Raw genomic sequence first — 22,542 nt, 5'->3', positions numbered from 1 at the left:
TACACCAGGTCTGCACCACGTCCAGTTTCATGTTGCGCTGCAAACAAGTAAGATTCTGGAGGGACCAGACATCCATCAATGCATTTCTTAACCTTTCATGTAAAAATCGGCACACTGCGACTCTTTCCATTATTTTTTCTTATTCTGTCTTTATATATGAACATTGGGGTGTTTGTTGGCCCGCACAAAGGTATCAAACGATTCATCACAGCAAACACACATTACTGCCCAAGGTTAGACAGACACTGAAATTCATACAAGAGAAGTCGGTGCATCATTTTGAGGCTTCAGTATTCCTCAGACACAATTGGATGGGGAAATCTGTTGAGCTGGCACAATTTTGTCTCATCTGTTATGAATATTCATATGTTTCTACATTACTGGAGAGTAATATCTGCATTGTTTGTCAGACTCCTAGATATTTGATTTTTCTTCTAGATTTGCAAAATGTTGAAGGCATCAGTCTCCTTTGCCTCTCATGTAATGATATGGTGCTTCGCTCAGGTCCCTAAATTGGGCCTTCGCTTGCGGTCATATCGCCTCAGCATATGCACCCTGTTGCTGCTTCACTGAACAATTAATTAGTCTTCAACGGGTTGCTAACTTAAGATTTAGGGCAGTTTGTCTTAAAAGACGGACTTATTGCAGGTCTGTATAGCTTCAGCTATCATTCATCTTCTCTTTTGCAGTTTAACTTTCAAAACGAATTCTATTTTACTGGTTTACTTAGTTATGCTGTGAGAGTCTCTTCTAGGGACATAATTTCACCAAAATGCCAGGAGTAGCGGAAATGACATCACCTGACCCTTGAGTTCTGATGACATCACAGGAAGTGGCATCAGATAGCATTGTTCCTAAGTACACTATGAAAAATATGGTTATGATTTTATTAATGTGATATACATCTCATACAAGAATGGATCACCATATGTATCATTAATATCTGTGTGTATAGAACCATATTGCACGCTGCAGGTGTTTTTTGTTTTCAAAAATAAATAATTTTTTTAATTTTTTTTTTAAAAACCTGCTCAGGAGTGGCCAGAAACAGGCCCCCACTCCCCAGGGACGATTTCGGCCAGGCCACGGGCCGAAAGGCTGAGGGGCCAATCCGAGCCTGCTTACGCTTAAGCACTTTATATAGAACAAATATACATACAGTATCACTCGACCTGTGTTTGGTACTCATTTATCAACCGCAGAAGGATGAAAGGCTGAGTTGGCTTTGTCGGGATTTGAACCCGCAAACTGCAAATCACACACACACATCGCAGCAGTGAACGCTAAACCCACTGAGCTATGTTACCGGCTGTAGCTATTTTACAGGGTATAATAAAATGAGCAATTACATGTCTGAATGTTCTCAAAGTCAGAAAGCAAATTACACTATCGAGTGGATACCATTAAAATGGTAACTGAGATTTAACAGAAGGCCAGTTCATCAGCCGGTCTGGTGCAAAGTTGGCCACATGTCAAGCCTGCATGGATCTACTTTTAAGGCTTCAAAGGTTGGCAAAATACATGCCATTGGAGAGGGTTCATAACTGCGTATTAAAGAATTTAGAGTAGCGCAGGGCAAGCAGCACACTCACACGGCATCCCATACTCTGGGCACTCGTTACCTCATACATACCAACCTCCTGAATAGCATGCCATGGCGATAGGAAAGATAGACACATTACAACAAAGAAATAATGGTGGCACAATGAAATCAAGGGCCAATGTATGCGCTATGGTCGAACATTTCTACACAAGCTTTTAGGCACAAGAATGTTGTCAAGTGACTGAGGACACTGATATGGAATGTCTTGGGATGATCACAACAGAGACAACTAGCAGAAAAAAACATGCTATAACTGCAACTGCATAGGCTGAAATGGATGCTTAGTCTACTCTGAATGCTTTTTGAAAGTGTTTGTCTGCATTGTGAAATGGAGGTGTTTAAGAACAAAGTGAACGTTTAATGAGTCTAACAATTATTGTATAGAATTCCAGAAAGACAAATTATTTGTTATTCCTATTCTTTCTTATTTAGGATCACTGTTCAAAACGTTACACTTGTGCAACCCCAATCTGTGTATCTTAACATTATATTCTCTGAATAAAACATGATGGAGCCTCCTAATTCTTTTCTGCCAAGCCCAGTTTCAAAACAATGTGAACCCCTGGTTCCAGTTAGTCTGAACATTCAAATTAATCTACCTTCAGTGTTTTCTTTACATACACTTGTGCCACTGTGGTAAGTTGTAGTACCTCCATTCAGCCAGTTTCATAGCCCATTTGTTGAGCGTACAAGGTGTCCATAATTCTTAAAATGGCTGAATCACATGTTGTTCAACTGCAAATTGGTGTTCACTTGTTTTCACTATACACATTGGGCCTCATTATGACCATGCTGGTCCGGAAACAACGTGGCAGTAAATCCGCCGCCACCGTTGTTTCCGGACCAGCTGATTCTGAGTTTTGCAGGCAGGAGGTGTCACTACCGCCAGGTCTGACCTGGCGGGAGTAACGCCACCCGCCTGCAGGCGGAAATGGAAACACTGGCACCGTCACAGATGGAACCAGTGTTTCCATTGTCCCCATCCCCAGGGAGTCCTATGGGACTCCATGTGAATGGGGATTTACGGAATTCCGCCTCCGGAATTACCGGATCACCGGGGTTGTAATGCCCCAGTGATTCTGGCAATCACGGAGGCGGAATGGTATTTTGGGTCTGGCAGCAGCCTGCCGGTTTTTCCGTCACGGCCCATTGTATTTTTTACCTAAAGGCCATGGATCAAGCAATTCAAGATAGGAGTCCTCGGCACGTATTCTCACAAGATCTTCAACAGAAACTACATTGGGATGTACTGCTTCAATTTAAGTTATTCAGGTTATGCAACATACATAGTAATATGAGCAGTATTTAAACATAACATATTATATAAATGTGTACAATTATTATTTGTATTATATTCTCATATATTCGACCAGTGACATGACAGTAGTTCAGTGCATTATTTTTGTATTTAAATGTTAGTTATTTTAAGTATCTTTCCTCACACATACAACATTGCACTAGAGTGGATTAAAGTATGTAAGCCAGAGTTGGACATTGTTGGTGGTCCTCTAGTACCAAGCTCCTGCAATAGAGTTAAGGCCTCCTAAGTATTTTTCTGTTCATATACCTCTCTCTCTTGCTACCAGCTATCTGAGAATGGAATCAACAAACATCCTTAGGCTGTCTTTCTTGAGTAAATTAATCTTGTGCAAACATTGTTGAGCTATGTTAATGCAATTCTTTTATTATTTAAAAGTGGAATGAATGACCTTTTCTGACTTTCTGCTCATTTGGTACCACATTTTTACCTTTACTTGCCAGTATTTAGAACTGTTTGAGAAATTCCAATTTTCCAAAGGTTGACCATAAAATGCATCACTACATGAAATAATAAAAAAGATTAGCAATGTTACATATGCAATTCTTAGTCTTAGAGAAGTCCTCATATGAATTGCTTTTAATCATACAAATTACAGAATCAAACAAATCAAAGCAGAGCTCGCTTTTACTTTGAATAACCTGACAGCTAATTCCTTAGGCTAGGTGCCCCTGCATGTAGCCCCCTGTTGAATTCCTTTCTAGATTTTGAGAAAGCCTTCTTTGATGTTTTCAGGCGCCCAACTAGGCTGCTGTAGCACAGAATCAGTTGGTGTATATTGTAAGGAAGAATGGTTATCAGAAGTACGACAGACACTCGGAGTACAATCCAAGGGTGTTTATTGAACAGTATATGGGTGAGAAAAACGCCTAATCTAAACCTAAATCTAAGATGGGCGCAAACTACGACCATCAAAGTAAAGAAAATGCTGTCCTAGTGGTGTTGTGTCAAAACGAGACGGCCTATACTAATAAACCTATTGCCAAATCCTTACTCTATATAACAAAAGGGTGTGGGACAATGATATGTATAACAAAAGAGTGTAGTGCAAACTGAAACGACCAAGAGGGTTTCGGTAGTTCAGGACTGCTGAACTAATGCACTCCCTTCCCCACGTTTCATCACTGGACAAGGCGGAACAGGGACATGACTGTGAGCACCCCTTGAGTCTATAGGCATCAGGAAGCAGTTTCCTTCGAAAAGGCAGGATCCCTCGTATCAATGGGCCTGATCACGACTTTGGCGGTAACGCCGACGGTATTATCGCCGGCGGTATTAGCCCTACGGCCGAACTCCCCGGCGCTAATAGCGCTGGATCACGAGTTCGACGGTAATGTCAATCCCCATTTCCCATTGAGCCCATTCGGGAATGCCCCATTCCCCATTGGGCTCAATGGGGAATTTTCACACTCTTACCGCCGGCGGATTTCCCGCCGGCGGTAATAGCGCAAATTTTCAGCGGATTTCCCCCAGCTCAGAGCTGGGGTGAAAACCGCCGAAGTCCTGATTTGGCAGACCCTTAAATCTGGCGGTAATAGCGCTACAGCCGGATTTAAGGGTTACCGCCAAAGTCGTGATCAGGCCCAATGTCTTTTGCTTGGCCTCACAAGACTTTTCTCAAGCTCTCATCATGCAGGATTCCCCTCTCCCCCGGATTTCTCGTGATACCCCTTTGTTGGGTTGCCCTTTGTCTTTACACCACTGTTCAGTCACTTTATCAAAATGCGTGATCCACTTGGCATATTTCCGTCGGGTTTACTGTAGCCTTTAAATCACAGTTCAGTTAACTTTACCAGTTCGGCGAGCTTATAATACTCAGGAGCTCTTAATGTCTTTTTAAACAACTATTTGGTTCACTTTGACTGATTTACCCATGTCCCCCTCCTCCGGGCCCGGACCTTCCTCTGTTGGCAGTTGTGGCTTCCCTCGATCGGGCGCAAGTCTTCAAACCGCTAGTATCACACTTGTTACTTTGCAATTTTTCATGCTTTCACTTCAAAGTACTTGCCAATTCAACACAGAGACATCTGATAGGCGAACACGTCTCGCCGGGTCACTGTTATATTGTAGCAAGTGCGTTTACTTTCAACAATCGGGCTTCTCTTTCTTACGGCTGCTGTCCTACGTGCAACCCACAATACTGGATACAGTTCAAAGGTTTGTACCGGGCCCCACTCCCGAGGCCTTCCGGTATCTGCAGTTCTTAGCATCACAGGGCTAATAATTCCTTAGGTTAGCTTTACACTCCGCTTCACCTTCTGTCAAAGATTTTCGACTGTACAAGGGGGGGGGGGCATGTAACCTTGACTTTACCTTCGTATGACCACTTGACTATTCACCTCTTCTATCGATTACACCCAAGTGCTTCAGATTTCTTTCATGGCTTCTCTCACATGTACAATCGCAGCATTCTTCGTACTTGCTACAATTTGCTTTCGCTCGCGGTTTCTCAACAACCCAATGAGCACTTCAAATGTTAATGTCCTTTTCATTTATCAACATAAGCCGGTTTTCCATTTCACTCACTGGCAGCGGCTGATACAGTTTATCACGACCTTCCATTCAGTCAAGGCTTTTGGCCCAGCGCGGCCCGCCTCCTTTCAAGTCCTCACACTGCACATGAAGGAGGTTCTGACGTGGCCTTCTGCAGTAGCAGGGAGTTGACTTTTTAGGATTCTGCAGCGACCTTCACCCCGCAGCTGGTATGACCTCTGCCTTTCATTCACCTCCCGGTCCCATCTGCTCTGCTTCCATGTTCACGTTGCCTTCCTGGGATTTCCTGCCCTTCCGTTCTGCTGGTCTTGCTTGCTTCGGTTGCCCCTCTCGTCTTGCTCTTTTAGGGTCTCCCTCTGCTGGGTTTCGGACCTTTCTTCTCGAGATTTATAGTTCACAGAGAAGACTTCTCTCCTCCGGGCTCGAGCCTCCTCTCAAAATTCACAGTTTTCAAAATGTTTTTGGACTCCCAGAATGCACTGTGATAATTTCGCTCCCACTTCACAGCTCCCCAAAATGGCATTCTATGATTTTGGGAGATGCAGGAGCCAAAAGGGGATGTTTAAAGGAGGTCAGGGTCTCATCTCCTGCCCCTCACATACCTGGTTTGCATGCCTAGCAACCTGAGCTGCCCCTAGTCTTGCCTTCTGGAAGTACAGTTTCCTCTCCATACTGCAGTCTCCTCTGAACTCACAGGGCCAGTGTTTGGGTGGTTTTCTCCCCCTTGGTCTTTCTCTGACTTGCCAGCACCTACCAGCATCCCCAACTCAATCAACGTGTGCCTTTGTTTTCCACCTTTTATACTTCCTGGGAGAGGTAATTTGGTTCAGGTGTACATAGTTGTAAAGGGAGGCCTGACTTTGCGTGGCCTCATTACTGGGACAGTCTGCTGTCAAAAGGAAAGAGTCTTTCTTCTGTGTCTGAACATGTTTCTTGTCGGTAATCTTCATCCTTCCAATCCCTCTCCTCCTCGTCTCAGTTTTTGAGTGAAAAAGGGGGGGGGGGAGTTGGGAAGTCAGTAAATCATGTATCGTAGGATGGGGAAGAGGTCAAAAAGGGAAAAGGACACTGCATCTCCCCATCGGGGTCCCCTACCCTACTCCTAGAGGATCCCTCACCCAGGTGATCCTCCCACACTGGTTCAACCCCAGGAACTGGATCCAAAAGCGATGGCTGTGTCCTGGCCACCTGGATGACAAATCCCTGGGGACTAGTATGTGAGACACCCTCTGGTTTCTCACAATATGCAACAGCGTATCCAAGACCTAGTGTTGTATATTGGTTGACATTGGCAAACCACGGCTCAGTTTCCTTGGCCCGAGAACACGTAAAACACTGTTCCGGCGCAGACTACATCACGAGTACAAGGACAACCATGTTCATATACCTGAGGTGCTCCCTTGCAGGAGATGATTGAACAAGTCATACGTATCGATCACTGCCTTAATGAATGGCAGACAGAAAGACAGCGTCAAGATGCTAGTAGTGCAGTCAGACGTTTCCCCCCATCCGCTCCTGTTGCTGGTTCACCCGAGGTCCCGGAAGAACCGATGCATTTGGGAGCACCTTGTGGACCATTGACGAGGCTGAGAGATGAAATTGCCAGACAAACTGTCTCTGCATGTACTGAAGAGATGTGTGTTCAAACAACCTTCATTCTGTTACAAAACCATAAAAGCATCAATACATTTGATGAAATAGAAACGCATTAAAATACCTGGCGTTTATACAATAAGCCATTCATCATTACATAAAAAATACACCATTAAAAGAACAATTCATTATAAAATATAGTCACGTAACCTCATGATACTAGGGCTGCTTCCATATGCAAAATATTTTTCAATCTCAAAAAGGGGACCAGATAACACCTCCTAAAATCATGATATCCCGGGCAAAGGAGTAATAAGTGTTCCAGTGTTTCCACTGAACAACGACACACTCTTTACATCGTGTGTCTAGAGAGTTAGTCCATTTTGCAGTTACAGCTGCTACCTTGAGTGTATTAGTCTGTAGTTGAAAGACCAACGCTCTTGCATACCCTGGAGCTATACAATCTAAGTACGGCTCAAACCCTCTGACGGCTTCAGGAGTATGTAGGGGGCATCCGTTTTTAGGGCTGCACATGCTCTTTTCATGTTCCTGGTTATTAAATCATAACACCTTAATTTCACCACTTGTTTTGAGCCTGATGAAAGCCCCTCTGGATTGGACCAGAAGTTTACCAACTCTAAATCCGCAAAACCTGAAAGGATGTGCCTTAGCCATGGTAGTGCTCCGGACCCAGGCACATTCAGCATATTGATAATAGTTTCCTTATATTTTACCAATGTAGGTGTACACCACAGTCTGGACCAGAACAATAAAGGCTTATTGGCTACAATTTCACAGAGGGGCATCAAATCACACTCCCATCACAGGCAAGCCATTGGGTTACAAATGGTTACCCTTGTAAACCCAACACTGTAGGCGGGTCAAAGGTACCTTTGCATAGACCTTTCCCACTGCATCCAGCAGTGAGAATGGTCTATAATTTCCTGGGTGCATAATGTCACCCTTTTTATACAGTGGCATTATAATTGCTTCACGCCATGACTGAGGGACATCCCCCGTTCTTGCCACATAATCAAACACTCGTGTAAGCAGAGGGGCCTAGATGGATAACTCATCTTTTAAAAAGTCAATCAGAATTCCATCTGACCCTGGTGCTTTCCCATTCCCCAGCCCAGATATAGCCTCCTCCACTTCAGTAATTGAAAACAACAAATGTGAGTCGTCATTTTTTACCTCCAAAATGTGTTGTAAACCTTCATATGGTTCATTTGATTCTTTCTTATATAAATTACTGAAGTGTCTAAACCAATCCCCTGGTGCAATGTGGTTTGCAATAGGGCCCACTGTCTTAGCTTCAGTCCCGCCGACCATACTCCAGAAATTGACCTGGTTACCCTTCACACTACAAGAAAGCAACTCCTCCCATTTGTTTGCACGGTACTGTGACTTCTTACGGGCAACCACCGCCTTATAGTAAGCCCGGAGAAGCCTCAAATGGGCTGGTCAATCAAAGCCGCTTTCTTTATATAATTAAGTAGATCCTGCTTGCCCAATAGGCAATCATCATCAAACCACCCTTTGTTGGCCAGGTTATACCTTCTGGATCTACTTGCAGGTTTTAAAACAAAGATGACAAAGTTTCCACCATATCTCTATACAGGTCACCCACAATTAAGGCGAAGGGGTCCACTAGACAAATGCCCGCTATATGGGAGTCAATACTTTCATAGATATTAGGCAAAGTAACGTTCTGTTCAACTGATGCCCATGGCTGGCGACAAGAAACTTTTACTGAGGTTTCTGGAGCTGCTCTTCAACACCTGGTCCTACTTGAAATGCAGTGCAGCTGACAGTTGAGTTTCGGCTGCATACTCACTAGACCTTTCCAAATACTCCATATTACTTCAGGTGTGCGCTTGTGTGTTTTCAAAACTGGATTGCAAACTTTTACAAGAGCAAACACTATTTTGGGGAGTGTTTGGCAGAGTTGTCTGAGAACAAATACCATTTAAACAGAGTATATAGAAAAAATAGTCACCATCTTCTGGAGAAGGCTGTGCAGGAAAAAAAAGTATTTTATGTAGTCGGACACAACCCACCACTGTTAAATTCTGTTATCTGCTGATCGCTTACCCCAAAATAAACATCTGGTAAAAGGGCATTGGTTGTTGAGTGAGGACCGAAGTCTGGAAACTAGGAAATCTGCGTAATGATGCCCTTCACACAAAATGCGTGTTCTATGCACATTTGTAGAGGGATAGGATTGGCATTTAATAAGTCTTCTACTGCCTCAGCCAGTTCCCCTAGTCCAGGCATGCCTCACCAAAAATACATGTTGCGAGTAGCTAAGTCCCACTGTATATCACATTTCGAATGGATTGTGTCCTCCCACGTATTCCTTATCTTTGATATTCCCATATCCAGCTTGTTGCTCCGGAAACTTTTCAGTAAAGGCCTCTGCGCATAGATGACTGTTGAGTTGTTGTCCCTCGAAGGCCTGCGTCCCGACGTCAACGTCATAACTGGTATAAATAGTTGTGCGCAGCATCTGTTGCTCCGTTCCGTTTTTCGACGCTTCATGAGCTTCGGGTACATGACACTCGGTTCGGTGAAGAGAAAGAAAAATGCTGACTTTCTGTCAAAAATCCTTAGAATACTCGAGTCGAGATGGCCTCTTTGTCGGCTCGATCCACGCCCCGATCTGGCTTTAAAAAATTTCGAGATTGTAAAGCAAAGATGTCCTTGACAGATCCCCACAGGGTCGTTCTATGGTGCCTAGGGGCAGAGCATCCCTGTCCGGAATGTAAGGGAGTGCCTTTCGATGATGGCGAAAGCCTTAAGGGTGCGCAGAGGGAAGCTGGAGACAGGTAGGCCTACTAAAATGACCCCTACTAAAATAACCTCAGACGAGTCGAGACACTCCCGATCGAGGTCCCGGAGCGGATCGTATCATTCATCCACTTCGAGACATACCAAAAAAAGGTGTCATACACATCATCCTCCGGTTCACTGGAGAAAGTAACATGTCCCACTAAAAACAGCTCCCTCCAGTGGGAGGAATTTCAAAAAAAGACGATGAAGGTGTTCGAGAACGCAGCCTTGCCCCCCTCGGAGACACCTAGAGGCGATGCCCCAGGAAAAAAAATTGGTAGAGATAAAAGCCGTGAGTCATCGACCTCGGCAAAACCTACTCCTCGAGAACATCATGGACCCTCGAGTCAAGCCAAAGCCTCTTCGATGCACAAGACGTCGGCACTGTCGACTCACACATCGACGCCGATAACTGCGTCATCGACGCCGACCTACACATCGACGCCGATATCTGCATCATCAACGCATTCGGCACCTCTGATGAAAGAGAAACCTTTCGCACCTCGTATGTCAACACTGTCAACGTCGATCACTTCGACATCCTCAACGCTTTCGTCGAAGACATGAAAGCCGTTGTCAGTTCCATTAATGCCATTGAGGCCAATTAATAATCTGTTGAGGCCAATGACTTCTTGTCACGCCGCCCGTCCTGGGGTCTCCTTACCCGCTACGGCGCTCCCCGTCCTGGAGGCTGTATCCTCGTTTTCGGCTTCAGGGTCCGGGGGCGTCCTGGGTCCCGGGCGCTTCCAGGTCTCCTACGCGCACTACTTTGCGCATGCGCGGGCGCCCGCTCTCTGTTCTTCGCGCATGCGCAGTGCGCAGGATGCTCGATTCCGGAGGGTATGCGGCTCAAACCTCGTTGTGGGGTGCCCGATGCCTGGGAGACGGCACGGCTTGCGTTGCAAGCCTCCCAGGTGCTGGCGGGCTTATTTAAGGAGCCCTGATCCTTTTCCAAACCGCGTCTCAACGCGGTTTGTTCGGATCGTGTCTTTGCTGCCTTGCGTTGTATTCCCGTTGCCTGTTGCCTTCCACCTTCCCTTGTTCTGCCTGGGGGACCCCTGCCTTCCACCTTCCCTTGTTCTGCCTGGGGGACCCCTGTCTTCCACCTTCTCCGTCTCCCTCCTTCCTTCCTGCTCCAGAGGTTCCGCTCACCCTCCTTGGTTCTGGTCCCAGCTCAGTCCTTCTTGTTTTCTATTCGCTCTGAGTCTACCCCCACATGTTCCGTGCTCCTCTCCTTACCAGCCTGCTCTTGTTGCTTCCTTGTCTTCGTCCCTGGAGGGACCGTGCTGCTTCCAGTCCCCGGACCTGCCTTCCGTCGGAATCCCACTAAGGACCCCGGACCATCTACTTTGAGGCTCCCCCTGCCAGTGCTTGCACTGTCCTGACGCCACTCAATCAGGGGTGAGCCAACCCGTGGCGTTGGGAGCCGGCTCACCTCCAATCCGGTTCCATTTGGGCTGGTGTTGGGCTGGTTCCCCGCGCCATCTGTCACGTCTATCCGGATCATCTGACAGCCTGGCCTCATCACCAAGGAACCCAACCGGACGAACAGGTACGCAGCGTTCTCGTGACGCTATTTACAACAGATTGAGACGCCTGTCTTCTGACACCTCGGACTCTACGATGGAAGAGGATCCGGGCCTTTCTGGGAGGGGGCATAGTGTCACGCCGCCCGTCCTGGGGGTCTCCTTACCCGCTACGGCGCTCCCCGTCCTGGAGGCTGTATCCTCGTTTTCGGCTTCGGGGTCCGGGGGCGTCCTGGGTCCCGGGCGCTTCCGGGTCTCCTACGCGCACTACTTTGCGCATGCGCGGGCGCCCGCTCTCTGTTCTTCGCGCATGCGCAGTGCGCAGGATGCTCGATTCCGGAGGGTATGCGGCTCAAACCTCGTTGTGGGGTGCCCGATGCCTGGGAGACGGCACGGCTTGCGTTGCAAGCCTCCCAGGTGCTGGCGGGCTTATTTAAGGAGCCCTGATCCTTTTCCAAACCGCGTCTCAACGCGGTTTGTTCGGATCGTGTCTTTGCTGCCTTGCGTTGTATTCCCGTTGCCTGTTGCCTTCCACCTTCCCTTGTTCTGCCTGGGGGACCCCTGCCTTCCACCTTCCCTTGTTCTGCCTGGGGGACCCCTGCCTTCCACCTTCCCTTGTTCTGCCTGGGGGACCCCTGTCTTCCACCTTCTCCGTCTCCCTCCTTCCTTCCTGCTCCAGAGGTTCCGCTCACCCTCCTTGGTTCTGGTCCCAGCTCAGTCCTTCTTGTTTTCTATTCGCTCTGAGTCTACCCCCACATGTTCCGTGCTCCTCTCCTTACCAGCCTGCTCTTGTTGCTTCCTTGTCTTCGTCCCTGGAGGGACCGTGCTGCTTCCAGTCCCCGGACCTGCCTTCCGTCGGAATCCCACTAAGGACCCCGGACCATCTACTCTGAGGCTCCCCCTGCCAGTGCTTGCACTGTCCTGACGCCACTCAATCAGGGGTGAGCCAACCCGTGGCGTTGGGAGCCGGCTCACCTCCAATCCGGTTCCATTTGGGCTGGTGTTGGGCTGGTTCCCCGCGCCATCTGTCACGTCTATCCGGATCATCTGACAGCCTGGCCTCATCACCAAGGAACCCAACCGGACGAACAGGTACGCAGCGTTCTCGTGACGCTATTTACAACACTTCTACATCAACTGTGACCAGTTTAGCCCCTCCTGTAATGACCTGTATAGCCCCTCCCTCTTTGGAAAAGAGCTACACACCACTACCACACTCTGATTATTTCAAAGTTCTACCCTCAATGTATGAGGAAGGGCAGGATTCAGATCTAGAAAGACCTTTTGGTCTAGAAAGAGTTAGAACCCACATTTCAGAAGAGCTAATTTCGGAAGAAGTGAGGTTGAAAGATTTACAAGATTCCTTTCAGGAAGCAAGTGGAATAGATACCTCCCCTGAGATAGATTTTAGCTAGCCTGAACCAGGGGAACATGCTGAGAGTAATTGTAGGTCTCTCTTGAACAGAGCCATGGAATATATGGGGTGGGCGAGACCTGCACCCATATACGAGCAAGATGACCTCACGGACGTACTTGACAGAGGACCACAAGAGGATCCTATAGTTCATTTTCACAAAGCTTTGTAGAAAAAAGTGTCCAGCAATTGGGAAATGCCGGAAGTCATTCCAGCAGTAAGTAAAATGTTGTCTGCAAAATACAGAGCTTCATCTGCAGACCCAACATACTTGTCTAAACATCCAACCCCTGAAAGCTTGGTTGTTCAAGCTGCAACATTGTCAGGAAGACAAACTGCATATTCCACAATCCCGCAGGATCGTGACAATAAAAAGGTTGACGCCATGGCCAAGAAAGTTTTTTCGGCATCCAGCATGGTGCTAAAGTCTGCAAACGCCACATGCACGCTGGCAAGATTCAGCCAAACCCTTTGGGAGTGTGCTTCAATGGCGGCTGACCGTCTCCCAGAAGGGGAGGAACGAGACGCGTTCTTGAATATTATCGAAGACGGGAAAGATGCGATGTGTTAATCCCTCCAAACCGGCCTCAACTCTGTTGACAGCATCAGCAGGGCCATGGCGGCTAGTACCACAATCCGAAGATTTGCGTGGTTGCGGAAATCTGGATTTGCTCCTGTTGTACAATCCAGACTTCTGAATATGCCCTTTGACAGCACCCATCTCTTTGGTAAAAAAGCTGATGACAGTTTGGAGAAGTTGCAAACTTCCAAAGCAGCAGCCAAATCCCTTGGAGCTGCAATTAGACAAAAACCAAACAGCCCCACAGCTATGCCCTGGAGGGGTAGGTCCTTTTTCTATTACTCCGCATCGGAAAATGCAAAGGACAGCCAGCTCAAAGGGGCTAGAAACAATTCACCTGTGGTGGACGGGGCAAGGGTACTAAGTCTGCATCTGCAGGTGCCGCTTTAACCTCAGCATCTGCTTCAGCCACCCCAAAACCCCTCTGAGGTCTTACATCACAAGACATCAGTAGGAGGCAGGTTAACTCAACATCTGACAGAATGGCAGGGTATTACTTCAGAAACTTGGGCATTGGAAACAGTTGGCCAAGGTTACTGCCTGCCTTTCCTACACACACACCTCAAAGTCATCCACCGGGGAACAACTCTTTGATGTTTCCAGACCCGCTCCTTATGCAGGAAAGTTTGGACTTGCTAGAGAAAGGTGCTATAGAACCGGTACCTGTGGCAGAGAGGAACAAGGGTTGGTACTCCCCATATTTTCTAATTCCGAAAAAGGACAGAGGAATGAGACCCATCTTGGAATTTGCCAGAATTTAACAAGTTTCTAAGGAAAGACAAGTTCAAGATGGTTACACTTTCTCAGATCTTTCAGGTCCTCCAACTCCAGGATTGGTTGGTATCACTGGACCTTCAGGATGCTACTTTCATGTGCCAATACATCAGAAGCACAGAAAGTACCTACGATTCACCATTGGCAGCTCTCACTATCAGTTTTGGGTTCTGCCATTCAGGCTAACCTCCGCCCGAGGGTCTTTACCAAGCTAATGGTGGTTGTGGCAGCAAGGCTCAGGAGAGGGGGGATTCACATCTACCCCTACCTGGACGATTGGTTGATCAGAGCAAGTTGCCCGGAATAAGCTCGGAATCACCTAGATATTGTTTGCCACTCCCTTCACAGGCTGGGCTTCTCCCTCAACTTCAACAAGTCTCATATGGTACCATCTCAGAAAATCCATTTTTTTGGAGCAATCCTGGACACATCCCTGGGAAAAGCCTCGCCACCAGAGATGAGGGCTCAAGACATTTTATAGATGGTGGAAAAGTTCCAAAATGCCAAATATCTTCCAGCCTTCGATTCTCTGAGGTTGCTCTGCCTGATGGCATCCTGCATCTTTTTGGTGCCTCAGGCCTGTCTGAGAATGAGATCCCTTCAGTGGGCTCTCAGGACCCAGTGGTCACAATTCTCTGGGAAAATGTCAGATCTCCTTCAAATACCAAACAGAGTTGCTCTGGACTTTCAATGGTGTGCTTCTCGAGAAAACGTCTTGAAGGGAGAACCCTTTTGGCAACCATGGCCGGCGATAACAGTAGTGACGGACGCCTCACTCATGGAGGGGGTAGCCCATACCAACGATTTGACCATCATCGGTCGTTGGTCTCCATTGGAGTCCAAGCTTCACATCAATCTTTTAGAGTTGAAGGCAATCAGGCTAGCGCTGAAGGCCTTTTTGCCCTCTGTATGGGGAAATAATGTCCTGATAATGATGGACAACACAGTGGCCATGTACTACCTCAACAAAAGAGGGGGTGTAGGGTCACTACCACTGTGCAGAGAGGCAATGCAGCTCTGGTTTTGGGCAATACAAGAAGGACTCTATCTGTCGCAGTCCACCCAGCCGGAGAGGTGAACACGACGCTGGACACTCTGAGCAGGCAGAGCACGGTATCCCACGAGTGGAAACTAGCTCAGGAAGTTCTTCAAGAGATCTTTGCCCTCTGGGGAACCCCTCAAGTGGATCTGTTCGCAACGGATGCGAACAGGAAGTGCGAGCTGTACTGCTCCAGGGAATTTCCCCCGAGAGGAGCTCTAGAAGATGCGTTTGTGGTGGACTGGGAGTATCCACTCCTTTACGCATTTCCTCCAGTCAACGTCATTCCTCATGTAATAAGGAGGTTGATAAGGTTCATGAAAACCATGATCCTAATTGCCCCGGATTGGGCCAGGAGAACGTGGTACCCGGACCTTCTGGACATGTCCATCTTATCTCTGATTCGTTTTCCACAAAAAGAGGATCTTCTCTCATGAGAGGAGGGTCAGGTTCACCATCCGGGTATCAGGACTCTAAGCCTTCATGCATGGTTTCTGAAAGACTAAGGTACAAAGGTTGGGACCTCCCGGATGAGGTAATGGAGGTGTTTCTTTTGGCCAGAAGGCCAGAAACCAAATCCCTATAGCGCTGCCGTTGAAACAAATTCTGCAGCTGGTGTAGAGATAAAAATGTAAGGGACATCGACTCGACAGTCATCGAACCACAGCGCCCTCTACTGAAAAGTTTCTGGAGCAACAAGCTGGATATGGGAATGTGAAAGAAAAGGAATACGTGGGAGGAACATCCAGTCGAAAGAACGTTACAGTTGGTAAGTAACTTGTTCATTTGTTGATGATTGTATGCAATTTGCACCAGTTAATTGACTAGCCTACTATTATTAAAGGCAAGCATTAAACAGGTTAAGTTTTTGTCAAGAGAAGAACATTTGTTTGACTCGCCCCAATATTAAATATGTTCTATTAATAACTTGCAGAATAAACATTATTAAAAGCCTTCTTGGGATCAGTATTTGAGCATTGGAAAGGCTACATACTAAGATGTAAAAAAGAAAAGGAAAAGGAAATGAGCCTTGGTAGTTTGGGGACAGTCAGGCTGATTCCATATACATTCATATTAATGAGGACATCCGCAGGGATAAACTACTGCTGCTTCAATGCAAGTCCCTTCCCCCTAGATGCTTTAGTCGACTAGGAGTATGTTGAAATAGGTTTACCAGATCATAACTTGTCACACTATTCCAGTACAGCCATGCAATATAGTATTTACTATATTCAATTGAATTGACCCAAGATTACAAGCTGCATATTGCATTTGATAGAGAAATGAAAGCCAACACTTCGTAGTACCGTGTTTGCAATGGAGGGTGAGGTGTGGGCATGGACTGCCAGCAGAAACTCAATTTTATTGGCATGCAGTTTGTCAACACTGCCTTGCATCCCCACTCCCAACTGAAATGGCAGGTGACACAGAGGTGAAAGCAGAGAGATCCTGCCAGCAGCTGTGAATTGCAGCTCAGCGCTCAGCTGCTAGCCCTCAGTGCTATTGTGAAATGCCTGGAACAAGAACAAATAAACAGTATTAATGGAGTGGGTGTACCCAACTTGGACCCAAGGTGGCAATCTTTTTCCAGTGCTCTATCCTGGGCCCCACTCCACCGTGAGCCAGAACATCTGTCTCTCCTTGAGACAACTTATTTGGTGCTTGCAGATGCAAGAATTACCAGAGTAGCCCTTGTTTGGGCAAGAAGTGGAAAATTGTCCCAGGAACTATGCCTCCTGACATCCTGCTTCTCAGATGCTCCTCTCACCACTTGCGATGCTGAGGATATGCTGCACAAGTAGCCAACGGTTGCAGCACTGGAGGTGCAGTTGAAGAGCAGCTGGGAGCCCAATTTGGGGGAAGTGCAGATGCAGTGTGAGGCAGTAGAACCTCCAATTCTGATTTTGGCAGTGCAGGACACCGGACAAGCATGGCAGAACTTTCTGGGAGAACATATGTCCAACTTCTGATGGGATGGGCCTGCATTTCCTTATTGTTTCATTAGGGAAATGTTCTACTTTACATATGAAAGCATTGAGGTGTGGACCTCCTCTTCTGCCCAACACATAGATCACCATCTGGCTTACAGGAGACCTGAAATTGTACTTGGTGAGTGTGCATACATTATCCATCTGAAGATTGGTATTGTTCAGCCATTTTGTTTTGGGGTGTTGCGGGGCTGCTGAAAATGGCCAACGAGCGAAACACAGGGCCCCGAAAAGTTTAAACCTCAGACACACTCCAGAACCAAACACTACAGAGAAATCTGACATAGGGTGGGAAAAGTAAACACTGCTCCACACCATCAATCACTGCCTTGCAAACCATTAGGATACAGAGTATCCCTAACCATCCCTAAACCCCAAGATGGTCACTAGAGATCGGTTACTCCTACTATCTATTTACAACGCGACTAGTTGTGATGTCCTGACGGCAAACGCCTTATCTATCTTGCTTCTGTTGGGAACAATTGTGTTGAATCCTAACCGTGGTCCTACAATAAGAATGTTATCAAGAAAAGTGCCTTTCAAACACCCAGGTCTCACTTGGTCCTTTCCTTACACACTCTTTCACTCCTCACCCTAATGTTCTATCCTTGATTTTTCTTTCTTGTACTCTCTCCCCGCTCTTCCTCCCCACTCCTTTTCTCTCCCTCTCACTGTCCCTCTTTCTACTCCTACTCCTTAGCTCTCTGCTACTACTCTCCCTTCTCAACTCTATTTCTTTCCCCTTTACTACTCTCCCACTCTTCCCTATCCACGCCTGTTTTCCCCTCTCCATTCCTATTCCCTCTCCACTCCCAGTGCACTACATTCCGCCCCTCCTTCTACAGTCACCCTCCTTTTTCTCTTGTACTCCCTACACTCCCTCTTAGTCTCACCCAACCACTTTACCACGCACACACATACTCACACCCATGCTACCACTTTCTCTCACCAACCCCAATACCTCCCGTTGCACGCGCTCTTGACAATCTTCCTCTACGCTCCACTGCACTATTCTACCTCCTCTTGGTCTCTCAGACCTCCTTTTCCTCCTTCGACCTCACCTGAACAACCTAAACTGACTGGTCCTCTTTAATTTCATTGACACATCAGCTAGTTCTCCAGCCAAACTATGGCTCCCTTTCTGGGTCGTGTTATAGTTGTCAAAGTCCAAGACCGGTTTTAAGCCCTGTCCCCTTTTCGTATGCAGGGCCACCGGTTCTTTGCAAAGACGCTCTGCTATGAACAAACAGCTGGAGTTTGTGTCCACAATGGACAACGTTTCCATATTACCAGATGGACTGGCGCTGCTTTCTCCGGCTTACTTGCTCTCCACTGCCTCTATATACGGTGGGTTTTGAAGTCAGATATTCACTGGACTGACTACTGGTAGCTGTAGTCCTAAGGAAGAAAGAAAAAGATTAACCAGCATTGTTCACAACAGAGGGTGGGTTTGCCAAAGTTTCTCTACTCTGAGCCACCCCACGTATGTCCGTTTTTGGTTGATTGTTAACTTCTTATGTAATCCAAAAATGGCCACCAACTGTGTTTCACATAGCACTACCAAATTGACCTCCATTAGCAGGCCACACCCCCGAGTTGTAGAGGTGATCAGACCCATCATACTGCCTTCTCAACACTTCTCCATCTCAAAAGGAACAATGAAGTGTGCACCTTCTGGAATCCGCACAGCAAATGCCTGCCCAAGTGCTCAAGTCACCAAAAGACTCACCATAAATCCCTAGTCTCATGTAGCCTAACACAACCGTTTCCTTCAATGAGCATGGAACATAGTGTTGTGCAAGGGCTCCAGCAGCAATCACCACCAAGTGAGAGACCTCCAGTGTGCTCTCTTCCAAGAAAGTTCACTGCAAACAGCCCTACAGATACGGGAGCTATCAGCTACTTTTACTCCCTAAAAATAGGCAAATATGCCCAAGAAGTAAAAATAAGCCCAACAAAAATGGAAAGCCTCCACATACGGACTGTCGCCTTCATGCACACTGCTCCATGAATATGTTTGGACCAGTGAGTACACTTAATGCCACAGGAATAAAGTCTTCTAGTTGTGCTGCCTGATCTGAATACGTACAGATGTATCTTTTTAATGTGCATGAATAATTTCGTGCAAAGACTTTTTTATTAGAAAACATTTCTATTTTACTCACTCATAAAAATACTTCAGTTCCGAATGGGACTTACTTTTTTACTCCCTAAAAAAATAATTTTATTCCCAACTTTAAAAAGTAGGGAGTAAAATGCTCTTGCTTCAAAATGTGCTAGATCGTCTGCCCATAGAGTTGGCTTGCCCTTAGATTTGCTATTCTGTTGTACTTCTAGGCTCTCGCTTGTCTTAGAGATGCATCCTGCATGAGCCACCTGTTAGATCTCAAGCCGCCTCCTCAGGCAATATTCACTGTCCATAGTTGCCAATTGGCAGAACTAAAGGTATAGCTATTGTGTACCATTGCCTACGGGCAAGCAAGAGACGTAGTGAATCAATCAGGCTAGTCTCTTGTAATGGTGTTTTTTGTGTTTGCAAAGGATGGATATTGCTGGAGGATTTTTTTTTTTAAGTCTTTGCTTTACAAAATAAAAGCTTTGGATGCAGAGACTGCTTTTCTGCTAACTTTCTGTCCTTCTCTCCATGTTCCCCTATGTATCCCACAGTGGAGAACACACCGCCGAACCTGCAGACGGACCACAAAGGCAGCAGTGTCTCAGCCGGGGAGCTGACGAATTTTCTGGACAAGCTGACTGTTGATATAGGAAGTGAGCCTGATGGCAGCCTTGTGACAGAGGGTGAGTAGTTCCTCATGTCCATCCATGCTGGTTTGTGCCAATGAGTGGCACGTAGCATGAGAGTGGAAAGGTATGAGACTGCAGCCTGAGCGGCAGAGGAGCACATTTATATACCTTGCGTGGGTGTCCCCTTATGCTTGAAGGTTATGCCATTGTCTGTGATATTAACATTGTGCATGTGTAAAAACCAGATAGGTCGTTTCATTTTCTGTGACCAGGCCTTTACTATGATCGTATGCCAGATAAGCCATTCAGCTTAATTGGGCTATGCATTGGTTTAGGGATGGAGGGTCTGGGTGGGTGTTTAGACACTTTTGAACTTGGCACTCAGTCTTTCCCCACAACCTGCTCTCTGAATGTGCTAGAAAGTGAATCAAACCTCTCCCTCCCTCGTGAAGTGCTGGGATCATGCTTGCTTCTTCTTAATTGTGGCATTTATTCCGTAATAGTTTAAACTGAGACTGATTGAATGCTCTTGTGGGCTTGCTTTGCACTTTTACACCAAAATGTAAATACAAAATATTTACTTAGTGTGACAAAGTCGCATGTAGGAACAGGGGAGTTGCTAGGTCTGGAAAAGACCCGGGGCTAAGCTGATGTCGGTACTGTTGGGACTGGGGGCTAGCTACTCTTTTGGCTGTAGCTCCTGAGATTCTATCCAGGGCTACAACCAAATGATCAGGGCTATAGCCCCCTTAGCCCCCCCCAGCAACGCCCCTGTGTAGGAACAAGATGGAGAGAGCAGGAGATTCTGGGGAGCACATGGAGCTGCTGTTCCGTGATGAGACCTTTGGAGGCAGTACATGCAGGATCCTCTAGAGTGCTTCTCTCACCCCCCACCAGCTTGCATCAGGTGATATCAATGGAGGCTACATATCTAGGGGTGGTATACTGTAAGGATGGTGGCCACTCCTGTTGGTGGTGCGTGGACCGCAGCAGCAGGGCACACCATAGCTGATTAGGCTCGTGGCTTGCGAGGCAAGTGTAAATATTAAGTTCCTGCTAGTAGGAATGTGTTGCAATGCACTTAAAGGATGTAGCTCATCCAGAATCCCCTCAAGAAGTAATCAATAATCTTAGAATATACCTTGAAATTGACATTCAGCTCCTTTTCCTGAGAGGCACAAGGGTTTGCTTAGAAAATTCAAAATCCAACTTGATTGCCTTCCCCGCAGTTCTGTTTACCCACCCACTGGATGATCAGCAAATCCACATAGACATTTCTATTTTGTTGTTTCTTTCCTCATCTTAGTAGGCGTTCATGCAAACCTTCCTTGTGTACGATAATGTCTCAAGTGCTCGGTTACCTCTCACCTCACATTAGATGACTAGTAATGTTGTGCGGACAATGACTTTTTAGTAGAAGTAACCTTTGCCTAAGGATAATCGGAAGACTGATTCTCGATATTTGTACGTGTGTTTACTAGATATGAAGTGCCTTCAGCCCAGATAAGGAAACCGACATCCCCTGCCCTTACCAGAGAAATGTTTTGAAGCTGGCACAGGGGCAGCATAGTACCTTTACTCTCATGTCTAAGCTTAGTCAGTTGACGCAGAGGGTTTTGTCAGAAACTGGTACGCAGCATCCAGAGGGGCACACAATCAACTCCCCTTAGGCTACTCACAGAAGCAACAGGGCTAACAACTCTGCATAGATTTTGCAAAAAAGTGTGCAACGCTACTTGTAAAGCAGATCATCCGAGTGTGCCCTCACTGAAGGTTTAGGTGCACTCCCAACATTTGAATTGCTTGCATATTTGCTGAGAAATTCTACACTCGAGTAACTAAGCAGTGGTCACGAAAGATGAACAGAGCACACTGGGGAGGTGAGGTTCAACACTCTTATTTTCATACAACAAGCTAAGTTGGAATGAACACCTATAGATGTACGGGATATCCCTGTAATAACACAGGTTGCTTTCCCTAAAGTAGTAAAAATACAGTGCCCGGGATGGGTTGAAAAGTACGGTGTCTGTGGTTCCTTGATTCCCTGGTTTATCCTCTAATCTTCAAGGCTACAGCTCCTAATATATCCTTTGACTTTAGTTTACTATGGGCTTGGGATGGGAAGAATGCCTAAAGGGCTGTGGGTTTTCACATCACCTGACCCTAATAATGAATCCCCATTTTACCGTACATGTTGAGCTGGGGTTGTGAGGGTGTCCCCCGCTCCACTTGCACCAATAAGAGGTTTGGGGTTTGCATGGGTGTCCCCCGCAGTCACAAGGCTGGGATTGGGCCATTAAAACATAGATGTGCCATCTATGTGATCACTGCGCGCCTACATTTTCGCATTTGGAATTTCCATTCCATTTGCAGCATTTTCGGCCATGCAGTGATTGCATAGATCAGTTGCTTGTAGATCCATTGATACCAAATTGCCCCCCCCCAGTTGGATCCCCGCTCCCTTGTTTTTATGCTTCCATCACTGTGTTCTTCATCCTATTATTGTAAAGCCTCCTGTTGCTACCCGGAGCTAGTTCTGTGCTCAATAAATATTCTAATGATAGCTAAACTTTAAAAAGGTCAGTGATTCTCAATTGTCAGGATGGCTTCTACACAAATGCCGCACCGCCTAGCTAA

At 46.6% G+C, this 22,542-nt stretch overlaps 1 protein-coding gene across 4 annotated transcripts in view; it reads left to right on the top strand.

Moving 5' to 3' along the window:
* The window catches only part of WWP2 (WW domain containing E3 ubiquitin protein ligase 2), a 1,426,252-nt gene that overhangs the window by 474,358 nt on the left and 929,352 nt on the right, over window positions 1-22,542 (top strand). For all 4 annotated transcript variants that reach the window (XM_069635514.1, XM_069635513.1, XM_069635516.1 and 1 more), the window contains one exon: window positions 19,828-19,959. In XM_069635514.1, the coding sequence (XP_069491615.1) occupies window positions 19,828-19,959 (132 nt within the window). The remainder of the gene's footprint in view (window positions 1-19,827; window positions 19,960-22,542) is intronic.

Source organism: Ambystoma mexicanum, chromosome 1q, assembly GCF_040938575.1.
Source record: "Ambystoma mexicanum isolate Mex_15411 chromosome 1q, UKY_AmexF1_1, whole genome shotgun sequence".
Lineage (NCBI taxonomy): Eukaryota > Metazoa > Chordata > Amphibia > Caudata > Ambystomatidae > Ambystoma > Ambystoma mexicanum.
Note: the sequence above shows the minus strand (reverse complement) of the source record. Positions and strands in the feature narration are given on the sequence as shown.